Source organism: Ambystoma mexicanum, chromosome 2q (genome assembly GCF_040938575.1).
Source record: "Ambystoma mexicanum isolate Mex_15411 chromosome 2q, UKY_AmexF1_1, whole genome shotgun sequence".
Classification (NCBI taxonomy): Eukaryota; Metazoa; Chordata; class Amphibia; order Caudata; family Ambystomatidae; genus Ambystoma; species Ambystoma mexicanum.
In genome coordinates this window covers 825,726,287-825,748,249 of record NC_090924.1, presented here as the reverse complement: position 1 = coordinate 825,748,249, position 21,963 = coordinate 825,726,287, and the positions used below count along the sequence as shown (strand labels likewise).

The 21,963-nt window shown below is 47.2% G+C and overlaps 1 protein-coding gene across 8 annotated transcripts in view; it reads right to left on the bottom strand.

The window, feature by feature from the left end:
* Window positions 1–21,963, bottom strand: part of PARD3 (par-3 family cell polarity regulator) — a 2,149,932-nt gene that overhangs the window by 644,663 nt on the left and 1,483,306 nt on the right. For 5 of the 8 annotated variants that reach the window (XM_069648049.1, XM_069648048.1, XM_069648046.1 and 2 more), the window contains one exon: window positions 12,479–12,538. The exons of the other annotated variants lie outside the window; for them this stretch is intronic. In XM_069648049.1, the coding sequence (XP_069504150.1) occupies window positions 12,479–12,538 (60 nt within the window). The remainder of the gene's footprint in view (window positions 1–12,478; window positions 12,539–21,963) is intronic. 8 annotated transcript variants of the gene reach the window in all.

Genomic DNA, 21,963 nt, shown 5'->3' with positions numbered 1-21,963 from the left:
TGAAGGGAGGTGAAGGTAGGTCAATATCAGGAAAGGGGGATACCATGTCTCGATACCATGTCTCGCCTTCAGGCATATCGCTCCAATCCCCAAGGGCCATCCACTCAAGTGATCTTCTCTCGCTTGTCCACCCCCTGAGTTGGGGTCCAAAAGCGATGGCCCTTCCCTGGCAACCTGAAGTGAAGATCCCTGGGGAGTAGATGTGAGCGTACCTTCATGTTTCTCACAGTAGTCATGCACAAGGATTCAGGCCTTCTGGAAATCGATTAAGGAAATACTTCAAAAGATGTTAACTCCAATTCTACCTCTCCCTGAGGCTGCATCTTTCTTTTGGGGATCTGAGACCCTGATATGCTACCACATTCCAAGGCAAACGAGAAGGCATTAACTATTTTGCTTAGATCGGCATGGCTATTTATCGCGCAACGATGGAAGTCTGAACACATGCCCTCAGCATATGACTGGAGAGGCAAAATATGGGAGTTAGTTGCCATAAATTGGGTGACATACTCGCTAGAGCATGACTGTGCAGCCTTTCCGAGAGACTTGCAGGGCGTATTATCATTTTTGAAAGTCTGTTACACAAGCCCTCTACGCCCGCCAAGAGTGAAGGTATTGAACATTGGGTAATTGCCAGATACCTTTTCCTTAAAACTGTGTGTGCCTACTTAAACCTGATTTCCAAGGGGGGAAGAGGGCTTGGGAAGTTCCATTATATTTTATGTTTCGTTTATGAACTGAATTAAAATCAATAAAATATAAACTAAAAAAAAAAAAGAAGAAGAAATTACATTTATTCTGGATTAAAAAGGCAAATCTCCCCAGACAGGCGAACATTTTAAGTAACCATTCACATTTCATTACGTTATGAATATGGAATGCTTTATAGCTTGGTAAAAAAACAATCTTAAATATTCAAGCCCTATACGGACTAGAGGAAAGGTCCACATTTGATTAATGAAGTCACCCAGAATCCAACTAGCTTCAATGGCTAGTATGATCACCAGAGTTCAGCTCATAAAGCAGAAGACCAGGGTTTCTTGATTTCCAGACTCGCATAAATAAAGTGTATGATCAAATGGACCAGATATACTCACTAGACTAGCTTCTGATCCTTTGTCCCCCATTTTATAAAGGGGATCAATGGTGTCCTGTTCCAAATTAAAGTGAAAATGTATGTAACGAAGAACAACCTCCCCTCAAGACTCAGCATGTCTCAGCAGAAGGGATAGCCTGCCAACTGTTCAGGCTTTCTCCACATAGTGCACAACCGTTTGATTAATATCAATAGTGTTTCTTTCTACTGTGGGTACATGGCCCATATTCTGCCATTGGGCTAACTAGGAACTATGCTTTACCCAGAATTTGCTATCTTGGATTGTCAGAGCATAAAAGAGAATGTGGAGGATAATGAATGGTTAACCTTATTATATGCCTACAAGAGACTTGGCCACAGCTTGGGTTTCCCCGTAAGGGATATGATAGTTTCTCATATAATAAACAGAAAGGCGTGAAGGGAAAACATAGAGGTGGAATTACAACATTAATTTGAAGCACCCTTCCATTTAAGATAAAGAGCGAGCAACTGTCAAAACTAGGAATGCCCTGGGGGGGGGGGGGGGTCGCCCTAAAGGATTCACACGACCATCAGGAGTTTCTAATCGTGAATGTGCACCTTCCACCTAATATGGAAAATCCATTGAAGAGGCTCTAAAGGAAATGGCAGATGGTAGAGCTAAATATCAGAGGAACCTTAACATAATAATTATGGGGAATTCGAACGCCAAATTAAGGAATATTAATGAGGATAGACGATTAGTTGGGGAAGTCTGTACAATTCCGGATAGGAACCTTTTCAACAAATTACCAGATTTACAGGGTATTGAGCTCGACTCCCCTTATGGCTGTTCGTGGCTTAGTGGAGCTTTGTGAATGCTCCACACAATTTTTTTGATAACAATCCAGAGGAACCATTAGCATCAGGCAAACATAGTGCTCAAAGATTTGGAATCTCTTATGGAAGCCCTAAGGGAAAACTGTTTTTCACGATCATCCACACAGCGGCAATCTTAATTGGGAGGTGTATAGGATGCCTCCTGGTACGATTGTGAATACAGCACAATGAAAAGCCAGTTAAATATGGCTGCAAGATGTGGGAGGGTATATGGGAGTGTTGGGGAACCTGCATAAGCTCAGAAACTAATTTAAAACTCTTGACGGGGAAAAAAAAGAGATTGTATAGAATTAGGCTTTGGGATATTATGGAGAATACTGTATTAAAGAAAGATGTTAAACATTTTGGAAATTAGTGCCAAAAGGTTTCGATGACCCGGGTGGGGCTATGCAAGGGACTATAACCCTGGAGAAATGGATTAACCACTTCCAAAAAAATATTCTTTAACCCAAGTTCACACACTCCGGAATTGGGGAAATGGTTTAAGGGAAGTGGTATAGTCATTTCTGAGGAGGAAGTTTGACGTTCCATTAAATCTATGTCTGCTGGAAAAGCTGCAGACACTGACGTTTCTTTTTTCCATCTGATGTTTATAAATGGTGACCGGTTGCCCACCCTACTTAATTATCGCTTCAATGCTATTATAGTCTAGCAGGATTATTCCGAAATCATGGAGTGGGAGCAGTATCATCTCAATCTTTAAAAAAGGAACTTATTTTTCAGCGTCCGATCTCCCTGCTGGACTTGACAAATTCACTTTTTAGAAATGTGTGTAATCTCTATGCTTGAACAATGGGATTAGTCCAACAACATTTTAAATGCTTCTCAAGCTGCTTTATACTGAATGTTGTAGTAGAAATGTATTGCAAAATCAGAATGGGGAAACTGTATGTTGTTTTCTTGGACTTGGAAATGGCGTGCGACTCCATAGATAGGAATATTCTATGGAGGAAGTTAGAAACCCATATGGTCCCCAAAGGTCTTTTAAAGTTAACACAAGCCTACTACTCAGATATACATGCAGCAGTTTGCTGGCCTTCAGGGAGAGGCTTTTCATTGGCCCCTCTTGTATTTATTCTATTTTTATCAGATTTTAGTCCTGAATCGAGTGGTTACAAAATGCTCCTCCCTGCCCTAAAAAACGTGTCTTATGGATCACTTTGGTTCGCAGACCATAGAGCGACCTAGATTTAACACCAGGGAGGGTGGGGCTTTTAGAGTCTCAAGAATGACGAATGGTATTTCCGTATAAATGGGTTACATTTGAATAAGAAAAACAAACATTTTGGTCTTCAGGAAGGGGAAAAAAAGATTATGTTTGGAGCCTGAATGGTAACAAAAATAGAGATGGTGACTTTGTTTGGCTATTTAAGTCTTACTTATGATAGGACTGAAATTGGGCAATCCTAATCAAATCCGCTGCCAAGAGAGCAACAGCCCGTATGGGAGGATTATTGAGGTTTTATTATAAATGTGGTGCCCACATTTCAGAGAAATGCTTGGTGGTTTACAGAGTTAAAGTGGAGTCAATGTTATTGTATGGGAGCGAGATTTGTGGTATGCCAATTGCCAACAATTGGCAGTGGCTCAGAATTAAATGTTGACAAAGTTTGCGCCCCGCACCCCAATGCGCCCAACAGTGCAACTAGGTTGGAATTGGGGGTACCAAATATAGGCACCTTGGCTAAGCTGAGGCTGGGTACGTTCTTCTTGAAGACGCACACTCTAGGATTACAAACCCCAAATAAACACGCTGGCTGAGGAGATGGTAAACTCCAAAGCAAAAAGGAAATGTACATGGTACAGTGAGGGGTGCAAACGTTTATCTAGGTGAGGAATTACTCCTACCTGATTTTAGAAAGATTAGAAAGGAGCCATCTCAGAAAGCTCTTTGTCACAATAGGGAACTGGAAAGGGAAAAGGAGGGTACTTGACCTTCAATTAAGCTCTATAAAGCCACCTGCCCTTGGATTTAGGGGTGGGGGGAATATGCAAGAAGGACGGGGAATAGTCTCCGAAACGTCATTGCAAAATGGGCGTCGAAGATCCGGGGCATTTTTTGGTAGGTTCCAAGAAATGCAGCGTTTTAAGGAAGAAGGGGCTGAAACCCCACTTCTCGAGGGCTAAAACTATAACGCACCAGGAAGCATAGTCCCTGATAATGAATTATAGCGATGAACATTTGATTTTTTTTATTGATTGGAATACGTAAGGCAAGCACTCCTTCAGGAATTTCTAGCTAGAAGTAGGCCCCCGTCATTTTATTTGCTTGATATTACTGTTTTACCAATTTTATGTGCACTGAACCCATGTTGTAAACTGTATGTTGTACTTCCCTCTGTATGATGATTGACTGCTTTGAATATGTTATGGTGGTACGTTGTCAAAAGAGAAATCCTCCATCACAGAACTGACTGCTTTGGTATATTTTATATGTCTTGTATGTGGTTTATGGAGAAATCCAAACTAATAAAGATACCCCTACTGCTCTTTCTACTTAAGGGAGTTCTATTACACAAGGTGCTACTCTTCATAATGCTAGCTATGATCGTTATCTAGCAAGGTGATTAGCCCGTAAGAGGGGTCATCTTTTAGGTCTATCCCCACTTTCACTATTTGGGTAAAATTCATTTTTTGCTCCGACTCTGGGAGGATGCACTCATTTCGAAATAAAAGGAATAGCTTGCTCAAGGGCTGTGCCATGGATGAGACTGAAGTTAATTTTTGTATAGGTTTAAAGACCAATACTTTAGCAAGTGGCTGTCCCACAGCTGCTCTTTGTGCCTTTGGTTAGGCAGGGGAAGGCTAGGTCTTCAAGGTCCTAAACCCAGGTCGGTATCTTTTAATTTTAATGTTTACATATATGCAACTTAGTTTTTTCTTTTTTTTTAAACTTTTGTTTATTGGCAGGAAGTCAAGACAGGAATAGCATAGTTTACACAGAAATTCACATATTCGCATTAGTACAGTCAGGTATTACATCATACATTTCTGAACGGCTCAGGGAGGGGGGGGGGTGTTGACAACTTAGGAGGAGGGGGGGGGGGCGGCCGCCCCCGTCTTCATGGTAGCGTGTCCAGAGGAACGGCCAAGGGCACCGAGTCCTCGATCTCATCTTTATTGTTCAAATAGGTGCAAAATTCCGTCCATACATTTTTGGGGCGAGATGGTGCTGGCAGAGACCCAATGTATTCCTCCTCACAGGTCTGAACCCAAGTAAGGGCTCTGAGCCACATTTCGAAGGTGGGGGGAGAGCGGCGTTTCCAACATTGTAAGATGCACCGTTTAGCAACCATGGCGCCCACATTCAGGAATCTGGACATTTTTTTAGCGTTCTCCCCTGTCCATATTCCAAACAACAGGGCCTGTGGGACGGGGTCTACGGGGGATCCAATTATCTCTGTGAGCGCTCCCGTTACCCCCTGCCAGAATGCGCTCAGCGCAGCACAGGACCAGAACATGTGAACATGATCTGCCTCTTCGGAGTCGCATTTCGGGCATCTGTGGGCAGAAGAGCGTGTGAAATTCGCTACTCTAAGCGGTGTGTAATATAGTCTATTGAGTAGCTTATACTGTATGCAACGGAATCGAGCGCTCAGGGAGACTTTGCGTGTGTGCGCGCACATGTTGTTCCACAGCTCGTCAGTGATCTCTATTTCCAGCTCCCTGGCCCAGGCCTCCCTTGGTTTTAGGGACGTATTCTCACGCTTACCTAGCTGCATTTTATACAGGGAGGAGACCACCCCTTTGCCACCCACGGAATTTGCCATGAACTGGAGTTCGGGCGCGTCAGGGGGCTCATTTGGGTATGATGGCCACATTGCCCGGACCGCCGCTCTCAGCCTGAAGTATTGTAGTAGTTCCAGAGCTGAGTTAGAGTGCCCTGGTTTCCATGTTTGGGGGGTGATGAATTTGCCCTCTGGATACAGGTCTGCGAGTGCGCGGTATCCCAGGGCCTCCCAATGTTGGATGAAATGGTGGTCATGTGTGGGGGACAGGCCTGGGAATTGTCGCAGGGGTAGCCATTTGTAGTATGGGCGGTGCCCATCTGTGGCGGTCAAAATCATATTCCATGCCCTGATCGTGGTGGCCACCGGATCTGCAGGGGCGTCAGTTTGGAACGTGTGGTGTAGTAGCAGGGTCATTATGTTAGTGCCGTCTCCCGCCAGTTCCTCTAGTTTGACGTGTGAAGGTGGGTTCAGGTGTGCATACCAGTGCGTGGCGTGTTGGGCCTGTGCCGCAATCCAGTACATAGTGAGGTCTGGGGTTGCAAAGCCCCCTTTTTCGTAGGGGGGGGGTCATGTGAAGCCACTTTTTCCGGACTGCCCCGGAGTGCCAGAGAAATTGGGCACACGCGGCGTGGAGCCTCTTAAAGTACTGCTTCCCGGGCCATACCGGCACGTTAGCGAAGACGTAGAGGAGCTTAGGAACCGCTATCATTTTGATCAGTGACAGTCTGCCTGCAAGGGATAAGGGGAGGTTGCGCCACTTGAGCAATTTGGATTCGACGTGCTCTGCTGTTGCCTCATAGTTGTCCGCCAATAGGGAGGTCTTGGTCCGCGACACCCGCACTCCTAGGTACTTGATGCCTCCTGGTGACCATCGCAGGGGGAATTCACATGTCGGCTTCTGGGTCGCCGCAGTGAGGGGAAATATCTCGGATTTTGAGTAGTTGATGGTGAAGCCTGAGTATGTTCCTATTTTTGTTATGTCTCGAATTATTGGGTCGAGATGTGTTGAGGGGTCTCTGACATATAGGAGAACATCATCGGCGTATAATGAAATGATTTCCGGCGTGCCCCGTAGGCGGATACCCTTGCGGGTATGCCTGTGCCTGATGTGATCCGCCATGGGCTCGATGGCGAGCGCAAAAAGGATGGGGGAGAATGGGCAACCCTGTCGGGTGGCCCTATGTAGCACAAAGGGGGAGGAAACAACAGAGTTGACCAGCACCTTGGCTCGTGGGTCAGTATACAGGAGTTTAATAAAGGAAAGCATGCTCGGGCCTATCCCCATTTTTTCCAGCACCGCCCACAGGTATCTCCAGGAAACCATGTCGAACGCCTTCTGGGCGTCTAGCGTGACTGCCACTGCGTCTGCTTTTGGGTCAATTCTGGACATTATATTGAATAATCGGCGGATGTTAAGTGCAGTGGAGCGGCTCGGGACGAATCCGCTTTGGTCTGCATGGATCATATGGGGCATGAATGGGAGGAATCTATTCGCGATTACTTTGGCAAAAATTTTTGTGTCCATATTGATAAGCGATAGGGGCCTGTAGGATCCGCACTCATCTGGAGGTTTCCCTGGTTTGGGAAGGACGACAATTAGGGCTTCCCTTAGGGAGGGAGGGAGAGACTCCGCTAGGAGGGATTCGGCCCAGACACCGTGCAGAATGGGGGCCAGTATGGCGATGTGTTCGCGATAGAATTCAGCTGTGAGCCCGTCGGGGCCCGGGGCCTTGTTCTTCGGAAGGTCGGAGATCACCTGGACTATCTCGTCCAGGGTGAACGGGTTGTCGAGCTGTTCCCTGGTGCTCCGGGAGATGATGGTCATGGGGATGTGTTCCAGCATATCGTCTAGGTCATGCGTGTTGTGTTCCGGCTGGGGGCCATAGAGCTTGGCATAAAAGCCAGAGAATATATCAGATATAGCCTGGTCCGACCAATGTCGCTCGTTATGCTCGTCTAGGATGCTGTCTATTCGGGATTTGCCACTTTCCGCCCGCACCAGTCTGGCCAGGGTCCTGCCAGGTCTGTCACCTTCGCCGTAACGGCGGGCGGCCACGGGTCGGGCCAGATACCGCAATTCACTCTGGGCATGAGATTCAAACGTTTCTAATTCCTTTCTGATTTGTGCAAGGGTGGCTGGAGTTGGGGCGGAGGTGTGTTGTTGTTCAAGCGTTTTGAGCTTCGCTTCGGAGCTGTGTAAGGCTTGCCGTATAGCTTTGAGAACCCCAGCCTCCCTCGAGATACACATCCCCCTAATGTAAACCTTAAATGCTTCCCAACGAGTCCCCTCAGTTGTATCCTGCGTGTTGTTGTTTTCAAAGAAAGCATTTATGTCAGACAGTATCTCGGCCTTGAAGACAATATCAGATAAGGCCTCCGATTTAAACCGCCAGGCGGGCCGGGTGGTCATAGCGCTACCCAGTTGAATCTGCAACAACACGGGGGAATGATCGGAGAGTGTGCGGGGGAGTATCCTAACATCCAGCACCCTGCCCACCCGGCAACCCGACAACAAGAACAAGTCTATACGGGAAGAGCTGTCATGCACCGTGGAGTAAAAGGTGTAATCTCTAACCCGGGGATGGAGCGTCCTCCACACATCATGTAGGTTCAGGGAGCTCATGTGTGTAAGGAGCCGCCTGGCGGCTCGGGACACCACTCTGCGGGTCGAGGTTGTCCTATCCATGTCATTATCCAGTATGAGATTCATATCTCCACCCCATATAATGGGCACCGCCACATATTTCATGACAATGGCCATTACGGCGTCTACAAATTCAGGGGAGTCGGTGTTGGGACCGTACGAATTTACAAGTAGGCACTCCTCGCCCGCTAGGGTGCAATGGAGGATCACATACCTGCCCCCCGTATCGATGTGGGTTGCATGGAGTTTAAATTGTATAGATTTGTGAATGAGTGTTAGGACTCCTCTGGATTGGGTAGAAAATTGGGTATAAAATCTATTGGGGCCCCAGGACGGTGCGAGATTGGACGATAGGAGTTTCTGGGCATGTGTTTCTTGTAGCAGGAGTACTGTGATTCCGTGTCTTTGTGCGTACGCTGTGATCCTACGGGACTTTGTAAAGTTTGTCAGTCCCCGAATATTCCATGTCATTATTTTGAGAGCCATGTTGACATTTTATGGGACATCCCAACTGTAGGTGCAAGGGGATCTGTGTCTGATTGCCATGAGATGTGTGTCTGTGGTATTGTCATGCATCAGTACACACCCGGTCATCGACTTCCTGCCAGTTTTCTCATAACTTCCTGCAACTTCCCCACCCCCCTCCCTCACCGCCCAGGCAGAGCCAGCAGTGTAACATAACCCACCCCCGGTATAACCAACCGCGTGCCATTTGAAGTTAGGCAACGCTTCACCAACAGCCCAACAGGGGCTAAACCATAAACTCTTCGTCGCAAACGGCATTGCAGCTGCAGTGGGGGCTACCGCTGCCGACGACCCACATTTGTTTACACATATCATGATGGTACATCATACGTATTCTGCACGGCTGTTGAAACAGAGGGTTACAAAGAAAGCAAGTGTGTACTTGGGTCCCAAAGTCTGCATTGTTGTCGGAGTGATTTGGTGCCTGGTCTCTAGGCTGGGGTGGCGAGGTTCAGGACCAGGGGTGTTATCCTGATCTCGAGTCGCGGTGGCGCACCCCTATCCGGCACATAGCGCGAATGGAACCTTCAGGTTTAGCTGGCAGGGTCTGGGATTCAAACATCGTTCACTGGTTCTTCCATTTGGTTCACTGGCGGGATTTGCGCCTCGATAAATTTGACTGCTTCATCTGGGACGGTGAAAAAGTATATTTTGTTACGATGAGTGAATTTTAGGCGCGCCGGGAAGAGCATAGCATATTCAATTTTTCTGTCTCTCAACATCTTTTTGACTCCTCCAAATTGGCGACGTTCCATTTGTACTCCCACGGAGAAATCGGGGAAGATTCTGATTGTTTGGGAGTCTAGCCTTAGTTCCCCCTTTTCTCTAGCCAGACGCAATATGTAGTCTCTGTCTTTGTAGCTGAGCAATTTTGCGATTATTGGTCTGGGAAAGTCTCCGGGCTTGGGTCGTGGGGCCAGTGACCGATGTGCCCTCTCCACCGTGAAGAATGGTGATAGCTCAGGGTTGCCAAGTAGGTTCTTGAGTAGCTGTTCGACCGCTGGCTCCATACGCCCTTTTAGCGCAGCCTCGGGAACCCCGACAATGCGGATATTGTTTCTTCGCGACCTTGATTCGAGGTCGTCGCACTTGGCTTTGACATATTTCATGTCCCGGACGAGTCCTGCGACAGTGTCTTGTAGTGTGTGGACGTTGTCCTCGTTTGTCCCTATTCTTTGTTCCGTCTCCGTGATCTTTGCGCCATGTTGGTCCAGTTTGGCCCTTAGAGAGGCCACGTTGGCGTTAATATCGTCCAGTTTTTCGTGGAACGCTGCAAAGTTTTTTGCCATGGACTCCATCATTACCGTCAGGTCGGGCTGTGGTGGATCCGGCTGGGCCTCATTGTCTTCTTGTATGGTGGACGAGGATGCCTGGTCCGGCCTGGGCGCCGCCTTGGCGAACTTGTCCATAGCTCCTGTCTTGTTTGCTCCCCGCGATCTGTTCGACATCCCTATACGGATGGGCGGTTTCGCAGCGGAATTGCCGTGGCAGGGGTGGCAGCCGGCTAGTAATTTGGCAGGTATCTGCCGAGTGTCGCAGGTGTTGCCCCAGTCTGTATTTTGTAGAGGGAGGCTAGCCAGGGGGGCCCGTAGGGTGCAGCTGGAGGGGATGATGGTCTCCGGGGAGGCTAGTGTTGTGCCCGGCGGTGTTCGGGGCTTTCTGGGGTAGAGTCTATGAGCGGGCAGTCCGTGGGGTCTTCTGGGTAGTTGATCGTGCTGCCGGAGTCGCCAGCGTCGGGTGCCCGTGGTGTTGTTGTGGGCCGGGAGCCTCCACAGGGAGGCTAGTGTTGTGCCCGGCGGCGTTCAGGGCCTGCTGGTGTACAGTCCACGAGCGGGCAGTTCGTGGGATCTTCTGGGCAGGGGTCCGCGCTGCCGGAGTCGTCAGTGGTGGGTGCCCGTGGTGTTATTGTGGGCCGGGGGCCTCAACAGGGCGCTTCAGGGCGCTTCAGGGCTCGCGAGCTGTCTCTGCGCCGTTCCCCGCCTCCGGATGAGTGAGGAGGGAGTCCAGCTCCCGTACCGCGGAGGGCCGCGGCCAGGGCTCGCGAGCTGTCCCTGCGCCGTTCCCCGCCTCCGGATGAGCGAGGAGGGAGTCCGGCTCCCGTACCGCGGAGGGCCGCGGCCAGCAGGATCCAGGATTGCCAGAGGCCGCCGCCGCACTCGGAGGGAAGGACAATCGAAGTGAGGGGGGGAGGGAGCGAGCCGCAGCCACCTAGGAGGTGCCGCCGGGCTTGGGGGAGCCCCGGCGAGGTAGCGGATGGCTGGCGGCCCGCTCGACCGTCCCCAGGCACTCACCTTACACACCCACAGTCCGTGGGTTTAGCGGCTAAGGCAGCGGCCCGGCAGGAGCTCTCCTCGCGGCTCGGTTCTTCGGCGCCCTCGGATGGCCAAGCAGTCCGTCCTCGCTCCACGTCAGCGCAGGCCCGGCCGTCACCGTCGGTCGTATCTTGGCCGCCGCTGGGTCTCGGGCGGCGGGATTTCGATGGCGTATGCCCCACAACTAGGGGAGTCAGCTGGTGCTGTTGTCGGGGTCAGTGATGTGCGGATTCCGCCGTTTTTTATCGCTCGTTGTCTGTGGGTCTCGGAGCTCCGTAGCTAGGCGGCCATCTTGTCGGCAGCTCAACAGCGCCCCCACAACTTAGTTTTTTCTGCTGAAATTTTAAACTGACAGCAAGGATGTTGCCAGCCTTGTTCAAGTGTTTATAGAATTATGCTATAATGGGAGCAGTGATTAGCAGGTATGGTAGTAAGCACCCTCCTGTCACTCGCAGGGGTCTCTCTATTTTCTGCAAGCCTTTTGATGCTGCTTTTCCAACTCTACTAACTGTACCAGACCTGTTTTGTGTGGTACCTCATCTCAATAAGTTGGTATTGGATGGCTACAATAAGTCTTCCCCAAACTACTCTTAAAAGGCATCCCAATGGCTACTGCAGTCCATCTACACCACGTTGATATTTAAAAAATATTACGATATCAGACCAATCAATCGGTATTTTATGCGGTGGTGCCCTGTACTCCTCATTTCTGTACCATTTCACGAAGCTGTAGAGTAAAAGATAATGGTGTGTGGTCGGAGAAAGGCATGCTCCCACGTGTTGCCTCTAAAAGTAACCAACATAATGCAGTGAGTTCATGTATATGCTTTCTGGACATGTCAGCCATTTAAATAGTTAGGATTTTGGAATATTCATAGCCACATTTGTGTAGGTTTCTAACAGCCCTGGTGCACTGTGGGGTTCTTAAAGATCTCCCAGGATGTGCATTCATGCAAAGTACCTCTTTGCCTATTATTGCAGTTTAAAAGAAGTTCAAGACCTGTCCTTAGGGGTAAATCAAAATCTTTAGAGTAAATCCATTGGGAGTGCACCACAACAGTAAAAGCACAAGACTTGGTCTGTTTGTGCGCATGCCCCTATACTTCGCAGTATTAACACGCTGCTTGGTTGCAATGACTTTCCTAACTCTTGCAGTGAATCCCAGGACCATGATATGGGCTGGACAATGTACCACAAGATATGGCCCCGGATGCTTCGAGTTTTGCTCTTGCAGTTAATGGCTTGCTCCCTGTATGGCCCACATTAAACAGTTGTTACGCTACGGCAGTTAGCGGCTGTCACCTGAGCTTACCTGGATGGCTATGTGCGGACAGCATAGGGTAAGAGATATCTGAAGCCTTGATCTTTGCATCTGTGTGAAAAACAGAAAGAAACTATCGCATATGAACAACTTCTGGACACATTGCACACACAAGGCAGGTGATGTTAATCTAAAAAGTGTTGATTAAAATATTTATAGTCAAATTCATGTGCAAAACCCAAGAATTGTTAGGGAAAGATCTGAAGAAATGTGGCAGTTAGGCATTCCAAGTAAGCAAGGGCCAAACAATGTCAGTGTTACTGCAGTTACCGACTAGCACGCAGCCTTTCATCGGGTTACTTCAGCCAAGGCAGGAGCCAGGCGTACGCACATTTCAACCAAGGAATGCTCACCTCTTAGCTGTAATGATTCCAAGGGAACGCTGATAGGAGTGATGGTCTCAAGAGCTGAATCACAAGCCTGGGACTCCAAATCCATGTGCAGCTCTTCTAGCTCTGGGACGCAGTCACTGCATCTTTAGAAGGCTACATCACAGGCTCCACTTTATTTAGAGAAGGCCCTCAGCCCAGGAGGACAAATAGACAGGGCTGTTTATTTTACTCCGTCTAGTTATTTTCCACCTCGAGTAATGAACCAGACGGGCGAAAGATGAAAGCGCCTGTCCCTATTACACCAATGCATGTATTATCAGGTTAGTGCATTTGGGAGAACACGCTGAAAAGTGCCACCTTCAGAGTGCACCTTTCACCCATGAATACACGTCCATTTACTACGCTGCGATGTTGTGATGTCATTCACCTTAGGAAAGGGGCAGATTCCTCGCTTCCATCTTCAGCCACAAATTGTTTGGTAAAAGGAGGCTGAGCAGCAATGAATGAGAAGTCAAAGACAGGAACGTCCATGACAAAAGGACTGCTAGAGGCCCAGGTGGAACTCGAGGGAAAGAGTTAGCATCGATCTAGAACACCATAGGGACAGGAGTGCAATCGGGGACACCTAGTTTATGCAAAACCTTTTCACTATGCCGTGAAGGTTTCCAACACTGGATTCTCGTCAAGCCAAAAGGTTGGCGTGCCAATCTCCTTGCTTGTCCACCTACACCAGGGGTCGGCAACCTGTAGCTCACCAGAGGTTTCGGATTATGCCTCCAATGAGCTCTCATCATTGATTCTGCTGGGTAGGGCTGATGGGAGTTGTAGTCCAAGGGCCAAAGGTTGAAGACCCTGCACCTACACTATTTTTTGTAGACTATGGGCTGCTACTGAAATTGCCTCTCAAACTTCACAAAGTGTCAGTGGATCTTTACCAACGTGACTTTTTAAAGAAAAGTCTAATTTCCCGCAAGGTCGTTGCGGTCAGTACGCTTACATCATCGCAGCAGGCTGCCCCTGCAGAATACAGCAAAGAGCTTCAGATAAGGAATGCAAATAATATGTTATGATCCATGACACGTAAATGCCGCTAGACAATGCAGACTCATGGCAAGAGTTCCAGAGTACATGGTCTTTGTCTAATGGGACTGGGTGATGCTGGGCCATGTGTGGCTTGTTAGCTGAAATGTTCATATTTAAAGAAGAAGCGATTTTTCATGCTCGTTTTAATCCACCATAAGATTGGGGGTGTTTGCTGAACATAGCTCAGTACTCCAATCACAAAAATGCAGACTGCAACACACAAATGCTCCCTAATGAGAGTGAGATGCGTGTGTAGTCTGCATCCTGGCACCTGCAACGTATTGTTGGCAGTGGTCAAAGTGAGGGGGAACTGTCGGGAGCAGTGTGCCAGTACTTTTATTTGTTACCGTCAACAGCTCCACTACTTTTTGCAACCATGTGCACTTTGCTCCTTTCCTTCCTACTCTGTCAGAGTCAGAGTGCCACTACGTTTGTGGTACACTTCTATCACTGGTTAAAATTCGTGGTTCAAAATATTTTAGTTTAATTCTGTATTCATTTGAAGACCATCACGAAACAAGCTGGTCAGAGGTTTTGTTTTAGACCTCAAGTGAAAGAAATGTGTTGACAAAAATGGCAGTGAGTCTCAAAGTATTGACATGTGAAGTGGGCCGGCTGCAGCAGAGGGCCACAGATTAGACGTTTTCATGGAACAGTGACTTGTTTATCCAAGCAGAGATTTTGAAATCTAGACCTTTTCCACTGTATGCCACAGCATTCTTCCTGTGTTGACGGAAAGTGCAAAGGCATGCACAGTTGAAACACACAGAGGATACCCGTGGCAGCATGCACGCGGGGAGCTGGTGTGATGTTGAGCAGACTGGTGCTAAAGACCTTATTGCCCACATGATGCCGGGCATTAACATCTGTTAACTGATTTGCCCTCGGATTATAGGACTTCTTCCGTGCTTAACGCCAGGGGGCTAATTGGACACACTTAAAAATAAAGGCTCAAAGGTTACACGCTCGCAGAAACCCATGCATTCGTAGGCGCGAGTGAAAGCAGTCCGTTTTCCATTTCACATTATTCATTAGTCTTCTGCGTGTAAGGAGGGTCAGGGTTATATCGGTTGGCCTTTTGCTGTTCCTACTAAAAGCAGCGCTGCACAAACGGCCGAAGAGTTGCCTAATTGTAATTCAATTCGCAATCCCAGTAATTTAGCATTTGCTACTTCCAATTCACTTTGGGTACTCCTTTTAAGCACCCCGTTCCTTGGACTGTTCAATAATGACAAGGTTAGCTCTCCGGTAAAGCTTTCATGTTAATGACATTCCGCATGTTGGGTCATATGGTGGGGGTCGCAGAAAGAACTGTAAATGCAAATGAATGCTGATTAGCGCGGGCACCAGCTGATCATTAACTCACAGTTATTAGACCTGCTGACTCTAGGCTTTTTAATTAAAGCACTAAGGCAATGTTTCGGCACACCTGCGAAAATATTGGATGCTGAACAGCAACTGTTTGCCTGCAGCCGTGCAATTTTCAGAAGCATGTCTATGCAAAGGGAGAGTGCTCTAAATTCCAAAGAAGCCTTACGTAGGGTTTTTAGCCCTAGTCCATATCCCATTTATTTTTACCAACACTTTAATAACATGTACCAGAGTATCCCACTGAAAGGAAGGGGTGGCAGAAAAAGCTCCCACACTAATTTAAAAAATGCACCAGCCCCTCCACGGAGATCTATACAAACTTTCATGTCTTGACAAAAAAAAAATGCCCACTGCCTTATGCAGTTATCAATGCTTTAAAGATTGTTTAACTGAGAACATCTTCAGAGACAGGCAATTGCGTTCTCTACAGATGCTATCACGCCCTGCGGCTCTGCAGCATTTCCTAAAAGAGCACGTCCAGCATTACCCCTCTTGGTGCCATGTTATTTCTCTTCCACTAAAACGTTTCGCCATTTTGTAAAAACAACTGCTTTTATGCACTCTTGGCAGAGAGGCAACATGTCCCAGTCCCCACCCTCCCCCTTGACCGATTTCAGGGGAATCACCCCTGCCTCTTCCCAACGTGCTAAGTTTCACGACTTTCTTCTCCAATTCTCATTTTCCAAACTCTAGCTTCCATCAGACTTTTGTTCACGGATAAGCACCGTTCATCACTTGGATCTTCTGATGCCGAAGTTGCCCCTAAGCTTTATAAGTCTTCATCCTGAACTTTCACAAATCTGATGTGGAATGATGGTTCTCATAATTCTCATGGTAATTCCCTGAACTGCTTACTTTTTTCTGAACTTCTGCCACACAGCTGGTGACCGTGCTTTCATAAAGAGCCTCGCCTCTTCCCAGGGTGAGGTGTCCTCCTGTTGTGTTTTGGGCCATTCATAAACTCAACAGATCTCTGTCAAAGGCATTGTTCACATGGCCTACACCCTCATCTGGCTTTCTCTTTATACTTTCATATTGCATTATCTGGGCGCCATTTTAACCCGACATGTTGGTTGCTTACTGGAGTCTGCGTCATCTGCATAATTTTCGTTGTAGAGCTGATCAGCACTGGGCATCCTCCGTGGTTAATATTAATGGGAAACTTCTACAAGCTTTGGGAGATGTTTATTGTATACTTAATACAAGATTGAAAAGCCACCGATTTACAATGTTCAGGAAATTCGGACTCCAGCTTTCACCTCTATAACCTAGCATGTACTGTTTTATAATGTTCACTTTAACCAAACGCGTTTCACAGTCACATTCCAGCACTGGATGAAATGATTGACTGATCAGGAAAAGGTGTCTATATGGGCACATTTGTAAGTTTTCTTCAATTTCAATGCTGGGTTGGCATAACCTGGGGTAAAAAAGACCTTCTTAAAAACTCCCCGCATTCTAGTGGCAAGTGCTCCTCATCTAGTCACCAAAGGATTCATGCTAGAATGGCTTCAACTGCCGTCTGATCCGTGCAAATCCAACTGTTAGGGACATTTTCTTCTCTCTTTCTTTCTTTCTCTCTTTCTTTTTCTCTCTCTCCATTTTCGAAATTCGTACGCACTCAGGCCTCTTCATTTTAATTAGATTGCAGATCACAGTGAAGCAGTGTTCAAGCAAAGTCTGAAAGCTCAAAACAAGTGCAAGCATTGGCAATGCCAACAATTTGGCTTTTGTGTAGGCTTTGGAAAGGCACTTGCGAGGCACAGCAGTAGTGGTATTAACTGCCGATTGATTGGAGCAGGTGTAAAATGGTGCGAGTACCTGGGCATCTAATAGCAGTTCCTGGCAAATGGCTAATACTTATACACAAGCCAAAAACTTTGGCGGCTTGTTTTTAACAGGACTTCAGTGAAGGACACGCATAGTGCTTAAATCGAGTGGCTGAAGGCACGCATGGTAAGATATTTTTATTACACCAATAGTGGGTTTACAACTCCAGTTAAGTCATTGGGCTTCATCACGAGTTGGGAACAATGTGTGACTTTTACCAGCAGCTTTTTGCTGGAGGTAAAAATGTCCCCTTTTCACCCGTTTTCAGCCTTATTAGCACAGCGCTAATTACGCCGTGCTAATGGCACCAACCCAAACCCATTGGGTCCAATTGACACAACAGGGAATGGGGATTTACCATTTTACTGCTACTCGTGATCCAGCGCTAATAGCGCTGGACAGAGTAGTGGCAACGCTATTTGCGTTGGCGGTATCCCAGCGCAATTACTGCCAGGATACTGCCAACTTCGTGATGAGGCCCATTAACTTTCTGAAGACTGCTCTGAAAAAAAAAAGTTTGATGGTAATGCTTGATTAAAGCGATCTCAAAAAGTTCCCATGAGCAGGTGTTTTGGGCGGGGAGGGACAACAATTGGGTGGGAATGGTGTTAGGCAATAGCATGGCCATGGCCAATCAATGGGTGGGAAGATAACCAAACAACACATACAGGGTGTGAATACCTCCTCATATGCCATTCCTCCCTATCTGTACTCTAATGCAAAAGTTTCAGCTTATAGTTGTCGTAGACGACACCCAATAGCCTAAACTAAAAATCATATACAGCCCCACTTACACGGACGCAGAAATTCCAGAAACAAGAGCTCTTAATCATCCAAAACAGAAGGCTCCACTCCTTGCAGCTCACAATGATAGCAACCCTTCATAAAATGAAACAAAGATGCCCACTGTGTGTAATGTAGCATCATGTGGCATAGCGACAGAAGTGATAGGTAGTCAAGTAGCAGAAAATGGACGAACTTGTAGTGCTCTGAAATAGCGGCTAGTCATCAAATGCACTCCAGCAATATTCACACCTCTACCCCTTCAAGGAATTAGACTTCTTGGGCCTGGCCCTGTGTAAGAATAAAAACTGTGGCAATGCAGAGATAGGAGTAAAAATAGTGAGGTACCGCTCAGAGCATGGTGATGTGGCAAGGAGGAACGGCTCATGGAGATATAGAAAAAGACGAGAGGAGAGGAGCCAAGGAAGTTACAAGAGCATGGGAATTGGAAGGCGCCATAGAGAATGAGGAAGAGGCAGATGAGCGAGAGAACGGAGTACATGAGAGAAAACTAAGTGTGCCGAATCTGGCAATGTCGTCAATACTTTTCTGGTGAAAATCTCCCCTTGTGGCCAGGGTGAGGCAGGTGCTATTTGAGGGTGGCTATATTAGGGAGGATCACATGAGGAGAGACAATCTTCATGGGAGTGGGGTAGACTAGCCAGATGAGACATTGCACCGCCATTCAGTTTCACCTCCTTGACCTCCCTCTCTGCTCATGACCAATAATCCTCCTTCTGCTATTCCTATACACTTTCTCCAACCTTCCCTTCCTCATTTCTAAAAAGTACTGGTACAAGGAAGGTTATGACCTACCCTCAAGAGGAGTACCTTCATTCCACTGACACGAGGAAGAATATAATCTACCCTCATGATGATTACCTTGTATGTACTGGCACGAGGGGGAAACACAGAGGAATGAAGATTACCTCCAAGAACCACTCTAAGCATTCTAGTGGTTGCCTGTTTCCTATTGGTTCCCTCCCAATAAAAATAGAGGAAGGGAACCAAGAAGTGTGATCAGTCACTCCCTGGATGGAGTCTGGAGCCAGGAGGACACTAGTGGAAGGGAGTCCCCAGTGTGTGTGTGAACTAACAAGTAGGAATACAACCTCTTGTGGAGCTGCTGCAATACACCACAGGAAAGGGATCACCCTGGAGGCCCACAAGGTAACACACTATTTTGCCACGTTTTCTTTCAAATTGCAGTTAATCATACTAGGACAAAGGGACACCCTTAGAATCCAACAAATTCGTAGGACTTTGCCAAGCATTCATTTTAACTGTAAGAATTCTAGGTGTCTAGGTGAAGGGAAGATACAAGCCAGTTGAACTGTAACCTATTTTGGGAACTTTGTTGACACCCTGAAACCTTTTCCTGAGGAGGACCCAGGAAGACCTTGCCTTTTTTTTTTTTTTTTTATTAACTTTTGTTGGAACACTGTTTGGAACTTTGTTTACAATTCACTGTCGGCTAAAGACAGAATCATATACACCTTTTGTTTCTACTTTTAAGTGTAAGGGATAGAGATAGATAGGATGAGATAGTGGACTTTTATGTTGGACCTTTGACCATCCTTAGGTTTTAGTTTTGGAGGGATGGATCCCCCTTTTAGTGGTTAGGGACAGTCGGGCCTCCCCCCCACCCCTTTTCCTTTCATTGTTGTCTGTAGCCCAAACAAATATGCCACCTGTGTCTCGTCTCTCTCCTTCTACACTCTTACATAAGAAAGGAGAGATCAGTTAAGGTGGAAAGGAGGGAGCAGTAAAAGTTGAGCAGGAAAAAACTGTGTGACAGAGTTGATAAGGAGGGTAGTCAGTGGGAAGGAGGCAGGACGGAGCATTGAGAAAGGAAGAGAGGAGAGTAGGAGGAAGAGTAAAGGAGAGAAAGGCACCAAAGCCTCAGCCCAGACCAGAATCTTCCAGAGGTGGAGTTTCCAGGTGCAGCTGAAGGCATGGAAGAAATGTTAGCTGAGATTGTCTCAACTTGCAAACAGGAGAGAAAGAATCCCATTACCCCTGGGGTCCAAAACCACCAAAGGTGCCTCATGCAGATGCCCGTTACAGATGATATCAGTCATATGAACTGGACTTGACACTTTAGCTGGCATTGGACACCAGGGTTAATAGTATGCTTTGCTCCTGACAACTCGGGCACTAGGGGTGAGTACTGCCATGAAAAGACTCTACTAGTTACCAAGAAAGAAGTGTGTGGCACACAAAATCCCAGAGATTGAGTGATTGTTTGCAGCTGAGATGGCAGTGTTGTTTGGGGGTAGAGAGGCAATGACTGAGGACCACAGTCTGAAAGAACGCTGTTATGTTAGGCTATGTTATGTTACACAAGCTTCTAGAGCGCACGGTCAGCCGAAAATATCTTGGCGCTTTGAGAGAGGAGAGAGCTGGTCACTACAGGGCAAGCCTAAAATAAGTGAGTTTTCACAGACTTTCTAAAAGCTAAGTAGTTAGATTTTCTTTTAAATAAAAAGCGGGAGGTCGTTCCATAAAGTTGCCGCGGCCGCATTACAACCATCCAAGAACCCCAGCCTGTGTGCTCAGTCAACCCTAATGCCCTTATTTTGTACTGTACCCTATAAAGAGAAGTGAACCTGTACTTTGGCTTGGAAACGTCTGATGAACTTCCGTTCATGGTAGTCCCCACTTCCTAGATCTCCTTGTGGCACGTCCTCCCTTCCAGGGCCTTTTTCTAATCCACTATATATTTCTTAGTCTGCCACGTTAATTACTAATTGCTGAAAGTAGCTTGCTCTTTTTGAATCCCCTGGTATCCGGCCTTCTAAAGTAGTATGCTGTACATGCGAGTGCATGTTGGCTGCTATTCTGCAACAGTGTGGTGTGAATAGGCAGTCAGCCCTGCACTCCTTTCAAGCATGACTGTGTTCCCCATTTCCAGTCTAAAGCGTGGGTAGAAAGCTTTCAGTATTGTGATGAATAGCAGGAGTTGTGAGGCTAGTGAGGCGAGGCTGCCCCATAACACCTTCCCAAGGGGTTGAGGCAAGTAGGACCTCACCGGGTGAGACTCACCCTTTGGGGACAAGGACTCCTGTTCCTGTGAGGTACTCCATAGAGAAAATTCCGACAATACTTCTGCAAACCTATACGATTTATATAAAGAAAATATCAGCATATGTTATGGTCAACAGGAAACTGAGAATATTCCTTTAAATGAAAAATGGATGACATGAAGAGAGAAGCTGCTGGAGACGGAAAAAGGAATAAGGCACTGCGCCAGGGAAGTTGCACGGCTGCGTAATATATGAAAGGGGAGGTGACTGGAGAAGAGAGAGAAGCTCACTAGTTAGGAATTGTCTCGCACGCGGACACAGGGGAGAGGCTGGATATGTAGCAACCTGCTGTTGGGAGAAAACGAGAAGCTAACAGTCGCGCTGCACCTTGGAACACCAAGAGAGAAGGCAACAAAGCTGGAAAAGAGAGAGGAAGAGAAAGAAAAAGAGAGAGCCCCCCCCCCAAGAGGCTATTCTCCCAGGTAAGCCCAGAGATTCCCCTACTCAGGTGGCCAGGGGAAGGCCATCGCTTTTGATGCCAACCCTGGTGGTGGGCAAGTGAGGGAGGATCACCTGGGTAGGGGAGTCTGGGATAATACATCTGTGAGACCATCAGGCAAGACGCAGTATTCTATTAGGATAACAGGGTGTAAGGAAGACATCCTCGAAGCCTTCATTGAATATTCGGGTCTACCTCTTTTAAACACAGAAGATAAGTCCAATCATAGGGGTCCTTCCCCAACTCAAGTAAAAGGACTTCTTATCAATATCCATTCAATCATTCCGAATCACCAGTGAAGAAGGATAATATGGGGAAAAATGAATAGTCCCAGTTATGAAAAACTAAAGCTTGGTGTTCCCCTTCGCCCCAATTTCAATCACCTTATTACCTTTCACCCTGCAAGAACCCTCATTGGTCTTGTCCCATTTTCCCCTCCCCATTTCCAATAAGTACTGGGATGAGGAAGAGGTGATCGAGAGCAACGAGGATTACCCATGGAAACAACAGATACAAAGTGAGGCTTACCATCTAACAACTTTGACTTTTCCC